The sequence below is a fragment of the Quercus lobata genome, chromosome 2, assembly GCF_001633185.2.
Source record: "Quercus lobata isolate SW786 chromosome 2, ValleyOak3.0 Primary Assembly, whole genome shotgun sequence".
NCBI classification, from domain to species: Eukaryota; Viridiplantae; Streptophyta; class Magnoliopsida; order Fagales; family Fagaceae; genus Quercus; species Quercus lobata.
This window is the reverse complement of record NC_044905.1, coordinates 96,839,905-96,863,357: the sequence shown is the minus strand read 5'-3', so window position 1 is coordinate 96,863,357 and position 23,453 is coordinate 96,839,905. Positions and strand designations below refer to the sequence as shown.

General features: G+C 33.2%; 2 protein-coding genes across 3 annotated transcripts; both read left to right on the top strand.

Annotated features, from left to right (window-relative positions):
• The first annotated feature begins 10,669 nt into the window (after window positions 1-10,669).
• Window positions 10,670-16,136, top strand: LOC115977382 (xylose isomerase). 2 transcript variants are annotated; one of them, XM_031099207.1, is made up of 21 exons: window positions 10,670-10,830; window positions 11,130-11,213; window positions 11,349-11,453; window positions 11,784-11,858; window positions 11,935-12,064; window positions 12,173-12,264; window positions 12,469-12,519; window positions 13,109-13,185; window positions 13,267-13,321; window positions 13,425-13,526; window positions 13,720-13,771; window positions 13,957-14,002; window positions 14,085-14,140; window positions 14,366-14,417; window positions 14,541-14,620; window positions 14,748-14,818; window positions 14,916-14,956; window positions 15,089-15,188; window positions 15,311-15,382; window positions 15,498-15,575; window positions 15,686-16,136. In XM_031099207.1, the coding sequence occupies exons 2-21, from the start codon at window positions 11,148-11,150 to the stop codon at window positions 15,719-15,721; spliced, it is 1,437 nt and encodes a 478-aa protein (XP_030955067.1). In that variant the 5' UTR covers window positions 10,670-10,830; window positions 11,130-11,147; the 3' UTR covers window positions 15,722-16,136. The 2 variants fall into 2 exon arrangements, with proteins under 2 accessions (XP_030955067.1, XP_030955066.1); XM_031099206.1 differs by lacking the exon at window positions 10,670-10,830 and adding an exon at window positions 10,878-11,011.
• A 2,476-nt stretch (window positions 16,137-18,612) lies between these two features.
• Window positions 18,613-20,287, top strand: LOC115977381 (uncharacterized protein At4g14100-like). The gene is made up of 2 exons (XM_031099205.1): window positions 18,613-19,155; window positions 20,018-20,287. Exons 1-2 carry the CDS (start codon window positions 18,627-18,629, stop codon window positions 20,119-20,121), a joined length of 633 nt encoding a protein of 210 aa, XP_030955065.1. The 5' UTR covers window positions 18,613-18,626; the 3' UTR covers window positions 20,122-20,287.
• Window positions 20,288-23,453: the final 3,166 nt, after the last annotated feature.

The window sequence follows — 23,453 nt, the reverse complement described above, 5'->3', positions numbered from 1 at the left end:
TCGTTCATATTATTTGTTTTGGAGATCTTCCTAGGTCTCAAAATATTTTCACAATTAGTATTTGAGCTTTTTACAAACATGTCTTTCATCAAAGGAAAGATGAATTGCTTGTTGACTCACAAAGTTGATGAGGAAAGCCGCAAGATTTTTGAAAGCAATATACAGGAGACCTCTTCAAGTTAGAGAGATTCCGGATTATTATTTGAATTGTAGTCATAATGGTACTCATGATTTTGGGTATACACTATACCCAAAAGGACATGAGTATAAGGAGAAAGTATATAGTGTCTCTGAAACTTCAACTCAGCACACATATGGAGTTTCTAAGACCAATGAAAAATTAACAAATTGATTAAAAATTACAACTCACCAAAGGTTATTTAAAAAAAAAAAAAAAAACACAAATACTCTCTAAATTTTCAAAGCCTGCCATCAAAACAACACTTCCCCTTTTTTTGAAAATCAAAATTTTCTCTCTATCTCTGTTCTCTCACCGCTCTCTCTTCCAAACCTCCATAGCCACTACCCACTGCCTAGCATCGTCGCTGGAGCTACGCTGCCGGACATAAACAATTTCAAAAATACCAAATTTCACTATCCCGCCACTCTTTCATTTCCCATTCTCCAAAATAGCAAATCTCATCTCTCTTTGTTTCTCTCGCACCACCATACCACACCGGCACCTCCATCTTCCCTCTCTCAAGTCCAAACCTTGACAGCCGCTGGTTAGCATCGCCTATCATCACCAATTCCGACGAGACTGACCTTTGTCTCATCAAAAAACTCCTAAAATTGTCTCTCTGTTGTCTCCAACCACAAAGTTTTCTTCATTGCTTTCAACTTCTGATTTTGCAAGAAGGTTTTCTCCTCACTTTTTTTCATTTTAATTTATTAATTTTCTGTTTACCTATGTGTCTTGATTTTTTTTTCCAAAGAAATTTACTAATAACCTTGCCTTTGGCAGGCTCTTCGTAAATTGAATCATCCCAATATCATAAAACTGAATAAGGTTGTCAGGGAAAATAATGAACTGTTCTTCATTTTTGAATACATGGTAAGATGGTATTTCTTCCTCTTTTAGTCATTTTTATGTTGTGACTTTTATGCAGAAATCCCAAGAAACCAGAACCTGTTATGTAGAAAGGAAACTTGTACTATTTGATAAAATGTTTCAATGAGTATAGATGCACTAATATACAATAAAAGGGTTTTTTTTTTTTTTTTTTTCAAAAAATTGTTCTTTCAGGTTAGATTAAAATTGTTATTATTTCTTCTTCCAATATTGGAGCTGTACGTACAATCTTGTTTTGGGGTTGTACATATTTCTCATCTTTATATTTATATTTATATTGTAGTAATAAAGAAAGGGACAAAGTAAGATTGGGGTGCCTAGATTAACATTGATAGTTCCTTCCAGGTAATTTATGATGCTACTGTAGTCAAACTTCATGTTGGTCACTAAGATGAAGTCAGTTCATATATTGCTTGCAGTGTACTTTGTTACTTCCATATAGTCTAAGTCTATATTGCCTTAGATTTAAATAAAGAGGGATTTGGTACATTTTGTTAGATACCTTTGGATTATATCAACATCAATCATGTTTATTATTGGCTTTATATACCCTGCTTTTTTTGTTTTGCATCATGGCACCATGTGGCGCCAATTGTTGTTATGGAACCTTGCTAATTGTTTTTGGTATGTTGCTTATTTCTGTTACTAAATCAAATTGTGTTATGAGTTTGGAATTGATCGCTAAGAAAGTTTGAGAAAATAAGGGGACTGTGTTTTAAATTCTTTGCTTGAGTTTCCAAACAAAGCTCTGTGGAGGATTATTCTAGCTTGTGGAATTGCTAAGATGTGCATTGTACTTGGTTTTGATGGTAATAGGTAATGGTAGATTATATTGAGTGAATTTGAAGGATGGATTCCTACTTTAATTATACTATGCTCACTTTGGAATATTTCCATTGAGATATATTCTTGCTAACTATGCAACTTGGAGATTTTGTTAGATTTGCATTTTGACAGAATTAATCATATTAAATGTGCTCAATTATGCATTTTGACAGAATCATTGTTTCTTTGTATGCAATTGAATGAGATTTTTTTTTTTTCAAAACTTTTTTAGGTAGTGGTCTAGTTGCTTGTGAGCAATACTGGAATTTCATTAGTTTGATAAGCTCATCAATCTTTAGTTTGGGAAGTTTCAAGGGTAATGCATAGCAGCATTGTTTGGGATGCTCATCAAACTTTGGCTTTATTCTCCATGACATGAGGCCATTGCAGTGAACAGACTTTGGACTTTTTGAAAAAACTTGGTCTATGAGATTTGAATCTCAACCAACTTTAGTAGTTCCAACTTTGTTTATCTAAAGAAGAGGCAATCTTTTTGTTGTATTGAGTTTAAAACTTGTACCAAAGAAATGTAAGATAAGTTTGATGTATAATACAAATACTTATGTAGGTACTTAAGAATTCTTGGCTTCGGCTTTGGCTTTTTGGCTTGATTGTCTTGCCTTGCCTTGAATTCTTTTTGTCCCACATTGGAAAGATGACTTCCCTCCTTCTACCTTATAAACTCATTACACGGAGGTAGCACGAGAAGAATTCCTTTTGATGAAATGTTGCTCAACCAAACTAGTGGTATTCTTTCTCATTGGTTCATGCCTTATAAGGTAAAAGGAGGGAAGTCATCTTTCCAATGTGGGACAAAAAGAATTTAAGGCAAGGCAATCAAGCCAAAAAGCCAAAACCAAAGCCAAAACCAAGAATCTTAAGTACCTACAACTTATGTTTTACAAAAGATATAAAGTTCAGATAGTTTAAAAATATAGATGGAGGACCTTCCAAATTTCCTTGTAAAGTATATATTGGATGAAATTTATCAATAAATTATTTGTTCAGCAACTTTACAAAAATGGCTACACCTTTGCGAAAAAAGAATAAGTCAAAATGTATTGGTCATTTCATACTTTGAGGGGATAACAATAAATGTTGGTCATTGCTTTTATGAAAACAGATATTACGCATATGGTTTTATTTTAACAAAGTTCTATTTGTTTATAGAGTACAAAATTATATTAACAATATATCTATTGAAAACTGCAATTCTTAAAACAAAATAAATAAAAAAATTGTCCATGCCTTATCCAAATCAAAACTATTTTCCTGTTTTTGAACATTACATAATGCCAAACTCTCATTTTTATATACAAAACAATCTCAAATAAATAATGAACATTTAAGTTTTCACCACAAAAATGTTCAACATGCTCATATCTCTCCACCATCTAAATTATCCTCATTTTTCACCATCAATATATTTCTTGTAAACACACTTGTACAATTCTCCCCTGAAATAATGAAAAACAAATCCCCTTCCCCCCCACCTGTAAGAAAACAAAAAACAAAAAAAAGTCCAGTGCCTGCCATTCACTATATTATCAAAATAACAACAACAAAAAAAGTCTAGCACCAAAATATTGTCATTCACTATATCATTCCCTTAACTGGAACAATATAACACTTGCAACAATCTAGCATTGCAATTCCACCACCATGCACATATAGAAACTAAAATATAAGAATAAAAAGTACTCTTGCATTAAAAACTTTTATCATTTGCATATAATTAGTCTTTAACTAGAAGTTACTCAAACATATACAAAATCTATCATGTTTGAGTAATTTCATTCGTTACAAAAGCTTTACAAAATTACAGCTGTAATTAGTGTTTGGCTATGCAATCACTTGTCCAAATTTTCAACTATGTTATCTATAAAATTTTCAAGTCAAATATACTATCTAAGAGGTTCCTCCACTATGCAATAATGACCAAAATGCTATCCAAAAAACTGTCCAAAGATTCTGTCCATGAGCTATGCAGTATATTGTTCAAAATACTATCCAAAAGAGTTTTTCTTCGTACTTCATAAATTTTTAGTAGGGCCTAAAAAAAAGAGAACAATATTAGGGTAAAAAAAAACAAAACAAAAGCACATATTAAAGCTTCTCCCCCTCTAACATAAAAAGTTTAAGGTTATAGAATGTACTTGATTCAAGTGTGACATTGAGGTACTTTCTTGAAACATTCTTGTAGAGTTAATCATGGGATAAGCAACAAACATTTCTGGGGGAAAGAATGATGTTTGAACATCTTCTATATTAAAAAAAATAAAATAAAATAAAAAAAGAAAGAAAGAAAAAAAAAAGTAACAAATGATTAAGCTTAACAAGCAAAAATAAGAAAAATAAAAATTGAAATACTAGTTTTGTACTTACCATGTACCATAGAAATGGCTTCTGAAGCTTGTGAAGTGGTTGTATCTTTCACTTTTTTTATGTTCTTTTTTTTCAAATGATTTTCTTAAAGCATTGTTGTAGAGCTAACCACAGGATTAGCAATAGAAATCTTCGAGGGAAGAAATGATGATCGAACATTTTCTTAAAAAAAAAAAGGAAAAAAAAAAAAGACGAAGTAAGAACATTCAGTTAAACTCAACAAGCAAAAAATAAGAAAAAGAAAGCTTGAGTACTAGTTTTGTACTTACCATGTACCATAGAAATAGTTTTTGGAGCTTTTGAAGTGGTTGCATCTTTCATTTTCTTTTTTCTTTACTTCTTTTCCAATTAACTTTTTATTCTAAAGTTGGTTATCCCTTTCTTTCTCACATATAGCGGATCAAGGATTGGTCTCTTACCATCTAAGTAAGGTTGCACATCATCATCATGTATGAGATCTTGGGGACATTTGTTACCAACATCTTCCACCTTATTTGTATTTGCTGAACTCTTTTCAAGCTTGCATAATAGCTCACTTAGACTATCCATTGCTATTTTGGTCCCATGATCAGTCAATGCAACCTTATCACAACCTTTATACCACAAAAGACTTAAATTGCTCATACGCAATACATGAGTCAATTTCTCATTTGATTTAAATGAATCAACAGAGCAACACGACCTTTTCTTGGCATCTTTTGTTCATCTACTTGATATATATTTGTTGGGTATATTATTCACATTATTCACAAGAAAAACCCTTAAAGCATGGCAGCATAACAACCCCAAAGTCTCAAATAATTTGCAATCATAACAAATACTTAATTCAGCCCGATTAAAATGCACAATATGAATCATTCTACTCTCCCCACTACTTAGTGAATATGTAAAGTTATCCTCACAATGATTAGTTTCAACACAATTCAATCTCATACCCGAATTACATTCTTTTTCAAACATTTCAAACAAAGCAAGAGTATAAACTTTAGTAGCATAACTTAAAATACCCCCATGCTTATGAACATTCCCAGGTGCACCATTCTTACAACGAATATCTTCATTTATTTCATCTTGTCACATTTGTGCTACCTTTTCCTCATAAAATTTAATAACTTCAATAAGAGGCATAAATGTTTTCAGAATTTGATGAAAAACACTATTTATACTCTCACTTCTTTGAGTAGACTTCATCTTTGCAAAAAAGAAATCGAGATTGAAAGTTAGGCACCACTTTTCTCGAATTTGGTATAACCTGCCCAGCCATATATTGTCCTTTAAATTATGCATCTCAATCATTTTGTTCAAAGTTGAGTCAAACTCTATTTCATTTGAACACCCACCATATAAGCAATGATTAAATATTTGATTGAAATTTGGAATACCATAGATTCCAACAAGATTTTTTTGAGCATTTTTACTGATATGCCATAAACAAAATCAATGACTAGACTCACTGAAAACCATATTAATAGCATTTGCCATCGCTTGGTCTTGATCTGTAAAATTAGATTTTGGTTGTCGACCTCCCATTACAGTAAAAAAAGTCTCAAACAACCAAATAAATGACTGAGTTGTCTCATCTAATAAAAAGCACAACCAAACAAAACATTGTTTCAATGATAATTGATTTCCACAAATGGTGCACAGATTAAGTTGTACTTATTGTTTCGATAAGTGGTGTCAAATATAACAACATCTTCAAAAGAGTCATAATCTAATTTTGATCTACCATCTCTCCAAAGGAAATTTGCAATTCTATTATCTTGGTCTACTTGCACCAAATAAAAAAACATTGAATCTTCACTTTGCCCATCACCAGCTTCCATAATTTCTTTTCTTTTTGTTTGCACAAAATTATGACAATCTCGCCTAGAGAACCCAACATTATTTGCACCATCAAGTTCTTTTGACAAAAATGAGTAAGACTTTGTTGTACAAATAAGAATCCCCTTCGTTACATGATTTCTTCTTCATATAGATAGATATAGGATCTATTGAGCAATTACTTAGAAGTACATTTTGTGCAACAGCCCTTCCTATCTATACTCGAACTAACCATTTTGCTAATTATATTCCCATGAGTAGGTAGCACCTTCCTTCCTAATCTCAAGTTACATCTTTCTTCTAGAGTTGCAAATTCATGATTGTGTGTGTCATTAAAGTGTGAAACACTCCAAATATCATTTTTTACATCAAACTGGATTCTAACACGACAATCCGTTATTACATTTAAATTATGATACTTTTTAACATTAGAAGGGTCTTCAAACTCTTTAAAACCTTGTTTTGAACACACAAATTCTTGTTGCCTAATAACACCATTATACTCTCGTTTAACCGCTTTTCGAATGCTAAATCCCCTTTTTAAAGCATATTCATTATAGAGGTTATATGCTTCTTTTTCAGACCTCACTTGCATTCCAATTTTAATTTCATCACATTCACCCAAAGTTACATTTTCAAACTTTCCCCTTTTATCATTGTCCCCAACAGCAACAAAAGTATTTTTTGAAAAATCCATGACTAGTCGAACCTAATCATGGAAAAAAAGATATATTGAAAGAACATCATGAAAAGATGACTATAAATATACATAAATTGTCATAAATTCATAAAAAAGAATTGCTGCTAGCCACCTGCTAATCCTCAGCCATAAACACATTGAAACTCAAGTGGGCTTTGTACCAATTATCAAAATATCATAATTTTCCATAATAAATCAACCAAAGACTTAAACTAAGAAAATGACAAAAAGATAGATTGAATACCTCAGAGGAGACTCTTAGGACGAAACTATTTATTAAAATCAATTCTTTCAGCAAAAACAACAGAACAAAAGCATTGCATTCATCCCTGCACCATGAAAAAAAAAAAACTATTACAAGGAATGAAAAAAAAATTGTGAAAATTCCAAGTAAGCCAACACATATTGCAAACTTAAATGCATCTAAAAGAAATCATCTTTAACATGAATAGCTGAAAAAGAAAGAAAAAATCTAACAGATAAATAATACCTGAAAATCAAGCACAACCATCAAATACATTAAATTAACTAATAAACAAAGAAAGAAGCTTTATTTCTCTACTTATAAAACTACATCATACTAACCACTTTTAATCTAATCCAAAAGAACAATTTTTTGAAAAAAAAAAAAAAAAAAAACCTTTTACTGTATTATTAGTGCATGGCCTTACTAAAGCATTTTAGTAGGCAGTACAAGTTCCCTTTTTACATAAGAATGTATATGTCAATTTTTTTGGAAAAAAGAAAAAGAAAAAAAAGACAAGTGTAAACAGAAAATTCAGAAAATAAAATGAAAAAGAGTGAGGAGAAACCTTCTTGCAAAGTCAGAGTTGAAAGCAGTGAGAAAACTTTCGGCGTCATGGTTGGAAACAACGGAGAGACAATTTCGAGCGTTTTCTGACGAGACCGATGATGATTGACAATGCTAGGTAACGGCTGTCAAGGTTTGGAGTTGATAGAGGGAAGATGGAGGTGACTGGTGTGCTACGGTGGTGCAAGAGAAACAGAGAGAGAGGGCGTTTTCCGACGAGACAAAGGTTGGTCTCGTCGGAACTGATGATGATTGGCGATACTAGACAGCGGTTATCAAGGTTTGGAATTTAGAGAGGGAAGATGGAGGTGCTAGTGAGTGGTAATTGATGTGGTACAGTGCTGTGAGAGAAACATAGAGAGAGAGTGAGAGAGAAAGATGAAATTTTTTATTTTGGAGAAGGGGAAAAGGCAGAGTGGTGGGGTGGGGGAAAATTAGAGGGTATTTGTGTCTTTTTGTTATATGTAACTTGAGTTGGTGAGTTGTAATTTTTAATCCATTTGTCAATTTTTCATTGGTCTTAGAAACTCCATGTGTGCTAAGTTGGAGTTTCAGACACACTATATACTTTCTCGAGTATAAGACATGCCAAATTCGACATAGATTATTACAATAAAAACATAAAACATAATCAACACAACTTTTGTTTTTGAGGGTTGATGCCACTGTCCTAGTTTTCTGTGACTATATGTTAAAGGATTTCCTAATTGCATTCGAAGCACAAGTACTAGGAGAAGATATTGAGACAATAAGGAAGATAAATTTTTTTAAACATATTTCTAAGCAGTTTAAAGAGGGAGAGAATGGATGCCCATCGATAATGATTGGACACGATTGAAACATTCGGTTTATCTCATGAGGAGATTCAAAAGGAATTTTCTGAAACAAATGGCACATAAATTTGAGGAGAAAAGGAAGAGTATTTTGCAACAAATGGATATGAATTTGGAATAGGTGTTGAACATATTCTCGTGGAATAGATTGGGGTTGAACTTGAAGAGTGGGTATTTCAATCAAGTGAGTATCAGGAAGAGCAACAAGCAATTGCTAGCGCACAAAAAATCAAATATGTGAGTCAAGTACAATGCCAGAATGGATTAAAAACAGTCTTAGATGACATGCCTCGCCAATGTGCATTGCTCCATTATGCACAAGATAATGCATCCTGTTGGAGTATATGTGTTTCAAACTCTTAAACGATGCTTGTGTCCCACATTGGTTAGAGATGAGTTCTCATGTAGGTTTATAAACCATTGCACCTCTTAAGTGATAGCTTTGATAGCTTGAAAGATAATGGGCTAAGGGTTGGAGTTGGGCTTGGGTTGGACTTAAGCTAGTCTCTATCTCTCTTAGGCCTCATTCATTTTCCCTTTCTTTTGTTTTTAGCCCATTTTGGTTATGCCCGTTGGGCATTAAACAGCAGCCTGTTGGGGCATTTATTGTGCTGCCCGTTGGCTTGCACAGTAACCGTTGGGAGCAGCCTATGTCCTTTACTTAGTTAGCTTATAAAACCCTACAACACACTATTCATTCATCATATTTCTTTCTCTTCTATAGCCGTATCTCCCCTCTGTTTTGCTGCACAGAAATTTCAGCTTCAATTTTTTTTTAAAGAAAGGAAAGGCAAGTAAGGTTGTTTCTAGTTCTTCTTGCTTGAGTGTGTGATCAACTTGAAGAAATTACTATAGTCTAATATTGGGGAGTTGTTCGGCCAAGAGAGCCATTTACACCGAGTTCTACTTCAGGTGGCACAAAAAAACTTTTAAAGACAACGCATTTTGCATGATTTTATAGTTTGTGAGACCTTTCTAACTCTATTTATTTATTTTTGTTATTGCTAATTTTTTAGAATTTGTATTGTTGAATCAAAACTTGTTTATTTAGCCATATTTTCCAACACATCCAATTCAAGTGAGCATCAGGAAAAGCAACATGGTAACTGCTGGTATGGTATGTGCATGAGTCCCCTAAGCATCAAGAAGAAACAACTGCCCACAAATGAAGAACAGGATTAGGATACAAAATGGAATGACTTACTTAGATAATTGGCATGGTTTACAAGAGAAGCATTGATTGTGTTGATTGCATTTTTGGACTTTTGGGAAGGTAGATAATAGATTATCTCATTGTCATTAATTCATTGTCATAGCTGACTCAATTCCCAATCAGAAAAATTAATAAACCACGTCATCAAAGATAGCCTAATTATTAATTAATTATCCTATTACGTATCATCAATCTGATAGATTTTATTTTCCTGATTCTTCGAGGAGGTTAAAGGTCAATAAAATGACCAAAAAATCCTTATAGTTGACCAAGAAATAATATAAAATTTCAGCTCTACCCAAACGGGCACTACGTATCATCAATCTGATAGATTTTATTTTCCTGATTCTTCGAGGAGGTTAAAGACTAAAAAAATACCTATAGTTGTTGTTCGGCAAAAACAAAACAAACTTTTTAGCAAATATAAACTAGTTTTTATATAACAAATAAGTTATTTGAAAATATAGGGATAATGAAAATGTATCATTGAAAACAGCTAAGGTGAAATAGTCAAATAGGTAAAATCCATGCATAATAACATTAAAAAAAAAATGCTATGTTCATAGTATTTTCACAAAAAAAAATTTTAAATAATAAACTGTTATTGACTGTTACGAGTAAGTAAAAAAATAATTTAAATTGTAAATTTAAATTAAAACCGATTAGAACTTTTCACTTTTTTTTATTGAAAATATAGTACTTTTTAAATATTGATATTAAAGGGAATCCAAATCTGATTATTGAGTTATTGATGAACTTTTTTAGTAAATAAACTAATTTTTATCCTTTCCCCCAATAAAAATCTAGTTTTATCTTTTTATTTCATATTTAGTAAATAAATTATCTAAAACTGGGGAATAAGGAAAGCCACTGTGTGGCAAACATGTGAAGGTGAAAAGGGTCATATCTATACATAGCAAAATTAAAGGACTCAGTCCGAGTCGTGTGCAGTGCAAACTAATCTGCACATCAAAAAAAAAAAAAAAAAAAAATTAATCTCAGATATTATTATTAATTTTTTACAATTTTTTTTTAAGCTGAATAATCTTGATATTATCTACTACTACTTCTCAGTCCTTACAGTATATCTATTTAACTGACATTACTAAGATAGACTTACGTGTTCCTATTCCAATCGAAGCTGAACCCAAAAGCCAGTTTCAATCTGTGAGTCTCTCTCTCTATAGTTTTGTTTGTCTTTTGTTGGCCTTTTTGTTTGGTTAGAATGATTCTTTTGTGAAATTTCTTGTACAACTGAAGTATTCTAACATTGTGACAACAACCCATGTTTTTATGTGCTGATTTGGTAAATGGGTATTCCCCAAATTGGTCTATTTCTAATAATTATGTGAGTTTTTATGCGTTAAATTTGATCTGGGTATTTCCTGAATTTGCATGGGTGTGTCTCTTTGTTTATTGACCGATGATTGGTTATTCTAAAATTCCTTTGTTACTATATATTGCAGAGCAGTTTGCATGAGAGTATGAAGATGAAGGCTGGGAAGATTTTCTTGCTTCTTCTTTGTTTGAATGTGATTACCATTGGAGTGGTAAAGAAGCTACCTTTTGTGTTTTGTTCCTTACATCTTTGTATTTATTTATTTTTTGGATAAATATTACAGCTTTGTACTTGTATTTTACGAAATTTATCATCTTATTTTGGGGTTGGTTCATCTTGCTTGCAGATTGCTAATCCACCAACATGCGATGCTAATCTTGGTGAGGCTTGCAGTGATTCGAGTGAATGGCAAGGGGAATTCTTTCCTGGGATTCCCAAAATTAAGTATGAGGTAGGGAGAGTTATGGACCTTATGGTCCATTTGTGGTGTGTAAAGATTATTCATTTTTCTTTTTACCATGTTTTTTCTTGTGTTTCTATTAAAATATGGGTTTAGGAAAATTTTATTTTCTCAATGTCTGTCAAGTTATCAGTTTTAAATCTCTGTGAATTATAAAGTTAAAGACTTAGTTTTCCTAAAATCTATTTAGATTTTTAAATCATGGAACTTTGTATTTTGTATTTTGTATACAACTCTATTTCTTAAAAAAAAAATAATAATAATGGGGGTCTTCATGACTGTGATAGCACAAATATGTGAATTTAACTTTTGTCTATGCAGGGTCCTTCTAGCAAGAATCCACTTGCATATAAATGGTACAATAAAGAGGAGGAGATTCTCGGGAAGAAAATGAAGGTTAGTTTGAATTTGTAATATGATTTAGGCTTTCAAGAAGTTAATGGTTTCTAACAAAAGGTTTTTATGGAAACAGGATTGGATGAGATTTAGTGTTGCATTTTGGCATACATTTCGTGGGAGTGGTTCCGACCCATTTGGTGCACCTACAAAGTCTTGGCCATGGGAAGATGGTACAAATTCAGTGGCTATGGCCAAGAGAAGAAGTAAGATTGATCTTTATTTGTCTAATTTTGTATACTTGGTACTGATAATTTACCAGTGGAAATGATATGAACTTTTTTTCCCCACAAAATTCTTAATGCATATAACAGTGAAAGCCAACTTTGAATTCATAAACAAGCTTGGAGTTGATTGGTGGTGCTTCCATGACAGGGATATAGCTCCTGATGGCAAAACCCTGGAGGTGAGTCATCTTTTAGGTCATTGTGCTAATAGGAGGTGAAATTCCTGTTGCTTACTCAATTTAATCTATGGAATCAGAAGCAGATGTGAAAATTTTGAGTTTTTGTTGTTTCTAATTTTTTTTAATAATAGTCAACTGTTTATTCTATAGAATTTAAGAATCTCCCACAAAACCAGTCATTTGGCATTGTTATCTTTGTAACAGGAAAGTAACGCAAACTTGGATGAAGTAGTGGCCCTTGCCAAGGAGCTTCAGGTAATTTTATATGAATGAATTGGTAAATGGTCATGTCAATAGCTGTAATGTAAATCACACCATATATAAGCAAAACATATATATACCCTTTCAGATCCACATAGTTATCAGTGTCTCCATCACTCCATGAGGATCAAGAACGCCCTGACCCTCTTGAGGCTCAAATATCCACACATATTTCCTTTTTCTTGATTTTATCAATTTGAGAACATGTACTCATTGACCAACTAAAAACCTTAATAATTTAAGCATATGAATTGTGGCATTAAACCAAGTGCTATTTTGGTCATATCCTGGAAAAGAAACCAAGCACACCCAATCTTCAATGACCTGTGAAGCTTAATCCTGTGTTTTTCTGCAAAGTAGAAGCATGTTAAGGTGGAAAATTAAATTTTATGATGCATACATTCATGTAAACATTTTTGTTATTGTCAACCCTTTAATTTCCTGGACCTCTTTGGGCAGAGCAATTAACTTAATGGTGCATAGGCTTCTATCCATGTTATATAACAAAAAATTTCTTTTTGATTGATCTATTGCACATGATAAGCCTGCCTTGTTTAAATGCCTCTTTAACGTGACTGTTCAGGGAACTAAAATCCGCCCTTTGTGGGGTACAGCTCAGCTGTTTATGCATCCTCGCTATATGCATGGTGGTGCAACTAGGTAATTTTTCCTGAAATGACTGTTTGTGTGTTTGCGCTCTGTCATTCATGGACTTATGCTTCAGATGCACTTGGTTTACAGCTCTGAATTAGGTGTATATGTATATTCTGCAGCTCAAGTCAAGAAAGCCATGGAGGTGGGTATATGTGTGTGCGTGAAATGTTATTTTTGTGTGCGTAACCTATGCTTGCAATGTTTTTCCACCACATTTTAAGTCTGCTTGTTGACACATTTTACAGGTCACACATTATTTAGGCGGAGAGAATTATGTGTTTTGGGGTGGCCGTGAGGGTTACCAGACTCTCTTGAACACGGATATGGGACGAGAGCTTGATCATATGGTGTGTTTAGTGCACATCAACTTTACAATTGTGTTCAATGATACATTGACTTAACCTTTGTCTTGATTTTACATTCTTTTCGGCTAATTCTTTCCCGGTCCAAGCCACCTAGGGTCTTTAGTCTTTACTATTTTAACATAATTTTCATTGTGATGATTCTTCTTTTACTAAGTTATTATTAATCTTCATACAGGCCAGGTTCTTTGAGTCCGCTGCTGCTTACAAGAAGAAGATTGGATTCAATGGTAACATATTGTTTAATTTATTACCAATGCCTCATACTAGAGCACTTGTGTGATAGTATGATGTACAAAGAATAAACCAGTAAAGAATTTAATAGAATTTTATCATCTGTAGAGCAGATAGTATATGTCACTCTGCCATTATGCGATAATGAACTTGTTTTTCTTCTTCTTGTTGCTCTTTTCAGGGACACTGCTGATTGAACCCAAGCCTCAAGAACCTACCAAACACCAGTATGCTTCTTAACTTTTCTGTTTAATTAATAATCTGGATTGCACTCTCCTTCATGCTTACATATGGTAAATCTCTTGCCAGGTATGACTGGGATGCTGCAACAGCAGCCAATTTCCTGCGAAAATATGGCCTTGAAGGTAAGCAGAAGTTTACTACATTCATATTCTTCTCATTTTGATCTCTCACCTTGCTGTATAAGTGTTTCCATAATTCATGATTTTAAATGTGGTTAACTTGCATGATTTGCAGTCCTTGACTAACATTAGAATCTTGAGATGGATGTCCAAATTGTTTTGCATAGAACATTGATTGATTAACTGTAACAAATTCAAGACCTTATTGTGTCCTGTTCTCTTTTGTAGGAGAATTTAAACTGAACATTGAGTGCAATCATGCCACCCTATCTGGTCACAGGTATGATATTTTTTTTTTTGTTGAGCAAGTGCTAAGTTCTGAATTTTAACTTTTCCATTGAATTAAACAAGCACGAACTTAAGTGTAACTCCTGCAACCTTGTAATACCTCTGTACGTTGCAGCTGTCACCATGAGCTTGAAACTGCAAGACTCAACAGTATGCTGGGAAATATTGATGCAAACACTGGCGATCCTCAGATTGGTATGCAATACTTATAAACATAAAATATTTTCCTCATTTCTTTACTTTTTTGGGTAATTTATTTACTTGACATAAAAAATGTTCCAACACTGGAAGTTTATTTTGGAGCTGTTTTCGTTTGCTACAGGTTGGGATACAGATCAGTTTCTCACAGATATTGGAGAGGCAACTCTGGTTATGCTCAGTGTGGTCAGAAATGTATGTGATAATTGTATCTCTTCAATTTTTCATTGCAAGATTCAAATGTTGTGATAAAAAAAGGAATTTATTGAACTGTTATTTGTTCCGATCACAGGGTGGACTAGCACCAGGAGGATTCAACTTTGATGCAAAACTGTCAGTCCCTAATTTTCTTTTGATTTTCTTAAGCGTGCTTATGGTTACATGCATCTTATATGTTTTCATGATGAATATGTGAATTTCATTATACATTGTTTTGATCCATTTCTTCACTTGTTGAATATTTAGACGAAGAGAGAGTACAGATGTTGAAGATTTGTTCATTGCTCATATTTCTGGAATGGATACCTTGGCCCGTGGGCTTTGTAATGTTGCCAAGCTGATTGAGGTGAAAAATTTATGCTTCTTCTATTTCGTTATGGACCTGCTGCATGTATTAAGGTTATTTTAATTTTTCTATTCTTTCTCCTACTAATGACACCAAATGACTTTTCTTATCATAAAACAAAGGATGGTTCTTTAGCTGAGCTTGTCCGCAAGCGATATCAGAGTTTTGACTCAGAACTTGGGGCTCAAATTGAGGTAAAGTATTCTATATACACTGCTGCCGCCGCAACCCCCCCCCCCCCCCCCCCCTTTCTTTTTCCCGGCTTTCAAATGTCATCTCTGGCTTATTCATGGTTGCATTCTCCACCAGGCTGGAAAGGCAGATTTTGATATGCTTGAGAAGAAAGCCTTTGAATTGGGAGAACCCAAAGTTGCTTCTGCCAAGCAGGTAATTAAGCTTGGATTATGCCAATTATTTATTATTACATTGTTACCAATTTACTATCTCATTAGGCCTTGATAATAAATCTAATAGAGGGATTTTGTGCAATGTCACAGGAACTTGCGGAGATGATTTTCCAATCTGCACTGTAAAAAAACAGCAGGTGCCACTGGGCTACTAGATTTTGGTTTTCTTTTTTTGGGGAATAATACAAAATAGAGGTTTACCAATAAGGCACACATTATCACCAAAATTAATCATGTAGGCCGTCTTCTCATCTCATTCTGGAAAGTACACATGGGAAGAGTTGATCTTTGTCCTGCACTCATAATTTTTGGTGGGGTTTGTTTGCCTAAAATTAGGATCGGATATTATGCTTTCCTGCACTAGGCCATTTCCAGAAAGCAGCTTTGTATGTATGGAGCTTTGGGATACATTATATCTTTTAGGTAATTGCTGTGATCTGTGAAAGACCTTGACAACCATAATTGAGTACAATCTAACTCATGAGATGAAGCATAAATTGACATGAACATTTTAATGATCTAAGCTCATGGTCTTAAAGCATTTTAAAATCTCCAAACTAAGATTTCCTGTCAGTCATGTTAAGGGCATGTCCGAATATGTTGTATTCTTTAGGCACACTTTGGACTTTTTAAGTCCCTGGTTCATTGCTAGCCTCGTATTTATATCGCTGGGGAATATATTGGAAAAAGTAGTATGTTAAATGGGGATCCACTATTTTGTATAATGGGAGAGCTAGTTTGTACCATAAGCTCACGAAAGACATAATAATGGGTGATTAGAATCATTCAAACAGGAAATATAGTATGAACAGCAGCCACTACATATGGTCATAATCAATTAACTGCACTGGTTAACAACAGCACGATACAATCCCAAAATTATCTGCGTAGGGTATAGTTTTCATTCATTGAATGCCTTAGTGGATTGTTGCCATTTTCATCCCGGGTAGCCAATGCATCAGCCTGCGGAACTACCTACCTAAGCTTGAGTTAGATGCGATCTGTGGGTATTGCTCTAAATAAGCCTAAAATTTAAGAATAAATATGGGGACGCGGTCAACTAATTTTACAACATGCTGAAGTAGTTGACACTTCTTCATGAACTCACCACTTTTTTTTCCAAAACTCAGTTGAATACTTCAGCAAGTAGTAAAAATTGGGGTGAAATTAGGTAGAAGGGTAGTAGATAAACTAAAAAACAAAAGGTATAAGTTGAAGACTGATGTGTACTGAATTATAAAAAGCAATAGCACTCTTAATGGTATAGAAAGAAGATGAAAGCAAATAAAATTCTCACTTAGTGCTCTCTCCAAAGTTGTCTAGGTATCACCAGCGCATCTATTACTTCCCATACATGCTTGATCTTTATGTGAGTAGTCTCCTTAAGAACACTAAGTTGAGTGATTTTGCTGTTTAAACTTGAATGGTAGAGCACTATATTGAGACTGGCTCAAGTTTGGGTTAAAATTTTTTCTACTGTCGTTATATGTTGTATCGAGTGATTGCATGAGTAGTATAATAAAGAAAGTTTATTTTGCTAATAGAACATGTTAAAGATATGGGTTAGCATAGGTTAGTTTATTATACAATATTCTTTCAAAATGGGTAAATTGTAATAAATAAAACTCAAGAGTAAAAATGTAACCATTTGAAGTTTGCTTGGTCGTGAGGATACTTCAAGATATTATTCTAATTTGTGAAAGATTTCATTCATTTTTTTTTGTTGGTGTGTCTTTGCGATGTATTAGAGCTACTTACCGCTTGTTAGTACTACATTAGGGAAAGATGAGACATTGTTTGTTTGAAGAATGCTCATCTTTTCTCTTCCCAATTATACAACATGATTATGAACAAATAAAGTTAACTATCAGGAAAAAAGTTCTTTGTTGTAAATGTTGTTGATAAGTTAAACTCTAGTTAATCCCTTTTCTCACCGTAAGTTCAAATTATATCATATCCAGAGGTGGAATTATATCATATCCAGAGGTGGAGCTACGTTATACTTAGGGGAGCCATGACCCTCTTCTCCCCCCAAAATTTTTAAAAAATCTTATAATAATAGGTAACAATTTAGCCAAATTTGCCCTCAAAAATCCCAACTTTTCACCTAAAAATAAAAGAGGTATTCTTGTAAATAAAAAAATGTGCGATGGCATTTATAAGATAGACAACTCTTAAGAAAGTTCTTTTTTTCTAAAGTCTTCCTTCTCACTTGACACTTTATAGTTCTACTATATATTGTACACTTTTTACATATATGTACTACATTTTATATGTTTACAATGTAAGTTTACATTACAAGTACAATGCAAACCAATAAAAGTCCTTTTTAAAAAAAAATTCTTTTTCCTTTCCCATTCTCAATTCTCATACCATTCCTTCTCTTCCACCGTGCACTCTATGTTACAAAATTATTTTTCTTCTTTATCTTCTTTTGTGCTATTTAAGTATAATTTCTATTTATTTTATTATTTTCTTTTTTAGTTCAATTTCTACTGATAGCTATGAAACTAATTTTGAATTTATTTACTATAGTTGTTATAGAACATGTAATTCAATGGTAAGATTTTTAAAATATAAATTTTATAATAAGTTATTGGGTAGTGCAACATTGCTTAGAGTTAAATCAGGTATAACTTGAACTCAATCCTATATTGAAGACCTTTCATTTTATTCTGGCCTATCATGCATCTCACTTGTCTACCCCACCAAACATAATCTAAATTGAAACATAGTTTCTTCTATAGAAAATGAAAATCCAAAAGAGATTAATAGAAAAAGTACTCCCCAGTCCTCACTGCCTTGCCTTGCTGATCTTTTCTTCTTTTCAAATATAAAATGGTGTGATTTATTAACAACATGATAAACTACATTCATTGCTGGCCGGTGTACTTCAGACCTGGACGTATGTACATGAAAGTTCTTTAGTCTTTAAGCCAAAAAGAAAAACAAAAAAGAAAAAAACAAGTACTTCATCAAGATAAAAGTCTCATTAACTCCATTTGTTTTTAGCCACTCAAATGAGGCATATATGCACATTATCCCCTTCTATAAAGAAAAAACAAAAATCTCAAAAAACAAGGACACAAATATGAAACTCAATCCACTCTCCTTAGCCTCTCTAATCCTACTTCTTGTGAGTCCTTCAATTGAATGGGTTGGTTCAACTTCAACCCCAACTCCATTGCCATGGCCAGAGCAATTCCATGCACTTCTTTACATGAATTTGAGCTCATCCCGTCTCCAAATGAGTGACCTATGGTATGACTGGCCAAGAGGCAGAAACGTGAACATATTTCAGAAGCAACTAGGTGAGCTTTTATATGATATTGAGTGGAACAATGGCACTTCGTTTTATTATACACTTGGGGCACAAGGGACATGTAGGGTTACAGAGTTTGAGGTGGGTATTCCTAGGCCTGATTTTCTTGATGATGCCAATTACCTTGGAACTACGGTCACGGATGGGTTTTATTGCAACGTGTGGGAAAAGGTAGATTTCATTTGGTACTATGAAGATGTCCAAACTAGGAGGCCAGTTCGGTGGGATTTCTATGATGGTATGTGGTTAAATTTTGTTTCAAACTTTTCTACTTTGATAATGAAATGTGAATGTTGGGCTAATTATATATTGTTTATGTTGTTTTTCTTGGTAATTAAAGTATTACTACATTTAGTAACTTATGAATGACTACTGATTACATTTTTCTCATGTTTTCTTGGGTCATGTTGTTGTTATAAAAATGATAAAGATCCCTAACCCACATTAAGAAAACCTATTTATTTTTGAAATTCATCTATTAGGATTGTTATTGAATTGAATATGATTATCTTCAAGTATTCTGGGATCAGCTCACGAGTTTTTTACAAATATAATTAGGAACCAATAAATATTTATTAATTTTGAAGATGAGATTTTTTTTTTTTTTTTTTTGAGAAGAAAGACTTCGAAGTTTTTACATAGATAAGCTGGCTAAATCAGCCTAGAGTACAAAAATAAACTGATAATATAAGAAATGGCTAGACTTGATAATATAATCCTACAAAAATTAAAGAGAAAATTATACTAAATAAGTATGACCCCGCAAAACCATATATAGAACTGTTAATATGATTATGATCACTTCGTTGTATGTAGTGACTAAAGTCCTGCAAGATTAAGCAATAAAAGGACAAAAGGCCCAGAAGGTGATTGTGAAACAAATTCTTCTCTCTCTCTCTTGTTCGAACTCAAATTTTATTTTTTTATGGGGCTCTTCAAATTCATAAAAGAGAGATCTATTGGAAAGCCACAGTTTCCCAAACTATAGGAGAGGAAGATTTTTTGTGCTGGTGAATGAATAATATATATAGCTGCCCTAAAAAAACTTGCATGCTTCTTCAAACTATTTGACACTAATTTTTATTGTGACCATTCTGTAGGAATATCTACACACGTTATTACATTTGAGGTTGGCGCAGTACTGCAAGACTCATTGTCACAAGCACCTGCTTATTGTTTCAGTCAGGAAAGTGAGAAATTGTAGAAATCAGCAGAATCTAGATATGAAAGAAAGGCATTTGTATTTGCCTTTACTCTGTATTAGCTTTAATGCTTCGAAGTACCTTTTGTAAAGAAGTAACATGATGCAGAAGAGACTGATAGATATCTATAATTCTGTATTACAGCAAAGAAAGTCGAGCATTCTAACCGGTCGAGAGTTTCATCGGAACTTTACATGATGATTATACGTTAGGATCAGTGGCGGAGCCACACACAAGGGTGGGGGCCTTGGTTTTAAAAAATTATTTTATAGTATTTATATTATTTACATTTAAAAAAAATGTAACATGTAAAAATTGAAGTTGACCCTCCCAAAATTTGAGTCATTTCAATGGTGCTCTTAAAAGAAAGAGAAATTACATTAAAATTATACTCCATCCGTCCCACTTTGTTTGTCCTGTTTGAAAAATCAAACTTTTTAAAGGAATATCATTTATTGTCTTGTTTACATTTTAAAAATGTATAAGTTTCTAAAACTACTTTTAAATAAATTTATCAAAAGAATTGAATTAGTAAATTAATAAGGATATAATAGGAACGTTAGTAAATTAATGATTTTTATTTTTAGAAATAGAACAATATTTTGAGACATCCCAAAATGGAATAGAGGACAAATAAAGTGGGACGAAGGGATTATAATTTAAGAGGTTTAACAAATTAAACTATGTAAAAAATGATAAATTTTTGTATATGTTAATAGAAGAAATACATGACTTTTGTATGCTGATTAAAATTTAGAAGATGATAAATTCTCTTAGTAAATTAATTTTTACATGTGTGTGTGTAGAGGTTTGTCTTAACTAATATATTAACATCACAACTTGGCCCACCAAACCAAAATTTCTAGCTCCGCCCCTGGTTAGGATCATTAGAATTGGAAGTCTTCTTCTTCTGTTGTCAAAGTTGGATAAATTAAAGAAAGCAAGAAGTTACTGCAGAGTCTCTTCTTCTTCTGTCAAAGTTAGATGAAAGAAAGAAATTAGTGCAGAGAGGCAATGGTAATTTACTCGATCGACTTCTATCTTCAAGGCTCAATGTTAGAATATGTAATAAGCTATGCCATAAATAAGTAAATCATGGATTTGCAATATAACGAGTTACCATGGTTTAGGATTATATAGGTCTACTATCTTCCTATATATACCTCAAATTTGGTTCATTATAATATACATTAGATGTAACCAAGTTCAGTTCGATATTAAGGCACCAACCTTAAGTGGGACTTTTTTTTTTGAAATATTTAAAATCCATTCATTTTTGTTGCTTTTTGAGATGCAAAATTATTCCTTTCTTCTAATGAATTGACTTCCAATTTTGATTTTTGTGTTGAGAGAGAGAGAGTATTTGGCGCATGACCATATGGGAGACTACTAAAATTGACAATCTACCATGCATGTAATTTACTTACAAAAATTGATGTCTCAAGTTTTTATGAAAAATTGATTATAAACGATGATTTGTTACACTTATATTTCAATTAGATTAGATTTCTATTGGCTTACAATTTTGAGACCTTATTAGTGTGGGGAAGAGAGCATGCAACCCATTTCTTTTTATTGCAGTCAAACTAAATGTTAATCTAAATTTTAGGGCCTTCTTCCTAATAGAGTGCCCTAGGCAATGGCTAAAGTGGCCTTGACTAGCCCTAGATGTAGCTATTAAATGCTATTTAGTATTCATTGTGAATGTAGATCATCATGCGAAACCACATTAGTTTTACTTCCACTTTATCTCTCCCCTAACATCAATAATAATTACAACATGATATTAGACTCAAGGCCTTGTATGGTTCTCCAAAGACCGTTAACTCACTCATGCATCTCATCATGATGTGTCCTCTAGCAATGTCTTATGGTTCCCATGGTCCTTTCCTTTGCCAATGTCTTTTAAAAACTCGAAGACTCAAAGTAGGGCCGGCCCAAAATTATTTGAGACCTAAGGCGATAATTTTATAGGAGCCTTTTTACATCTAAATATCACTTGAATAATATTTATTTATTTTTATTTAATTTCAAATCCATTATTAATTCTTACTTATTAATATGACTAATTCACCCAAAGTGAGCTAATGATAATTACTATATAGGTTTTACAAATTGGCATATCACCAATAAAAGAAAAGTTATTCAAACATTCATTTTATTATATTATTTAAGTAACACCGATCATGATCCTGTCATATCAGTTTATAAATTTTTTTTCCTAAAATTTGTATTGGCTTTAGCATTTTTCATACACAGTTTTTTTGTGTGGAGAAAATGCTAAACTTATTACAAATTTTACTACAAAAAGTTTACAAACTAATGTGACAATGAGGTGGCACTTCAACAAAATAATAAATGAGTATTGAATTACTTCATTGGTGACATATCAATTTGTAGGACCTATGTAATAAAACTTGTAATATACTAGCATAACTCTAATATTTAAGGCCTTCTTAAGATTGGGATAAAATATATCCCTAACTCACACTTTTTCTTTAACTAAAAAAAAAAACTTACCGCCCAATATTTGGGGCCTTTTTATGTCAAGGGGTCTTAGGCCATGGCCTAAATGGCCTAGGCCTAGGACCGGCCTGACTTAAAGTGCTTTTGTTCTACATCTTTTGAATACCCTTATGGAAATCCAACACATTCAACCATTTGACACAAAAAATGTTGTGGTCTTTCGCTCCGTTTGTTTCCATATAAAATATTTTTCGAAAAATGTTTTTCCATTTTTAAGTGTTTATTTGTAAAGAATATAGTGTTAAACTTGTAAAATATTTTCCGTTGACCATAAAATCCTTTATAAAAAGTTGTGAAATGTTTTTCCTTTAAAAATTTGGTAAAACATTTTCCAAAAAAACACCGTGGGTTCCCATCCCCCATCTAGTCATTTGGTCACCAATCTTGTGGCCAACAACTGGTGACGGCGGTCTAGTAGCCTGAGATTTTACTTCGTCAACCGGTGTCATTGGTTCGGTGGCCGGTGACTTCACTTCGCGATCAGTGACTGGTGACTTTGCTCTACGATTAGTGTAGGTGGTTCGATGGCAGGATACGCCACATTGGCGATAGGTGCTGTCAACTAGATGGTCGGAGACACCACATCGACAATTGGTGGCCAAAGATGCTACACCACAATCAGTACTAGAGGTCTAGTAACCAAAATGTCGTTTTATCAATTGGTGTTGGCGGTCCGGTCATCAAAGATACCGTTTTTGACTATGATCATTGGTAGTCTAGTCATAGGAGCCACCATTTTAACTGCCGGTTCCAACAGTTTGATCACCGGACCTCTAGCACCAGCGGCTTTGGTATTGAGCGATCAGTC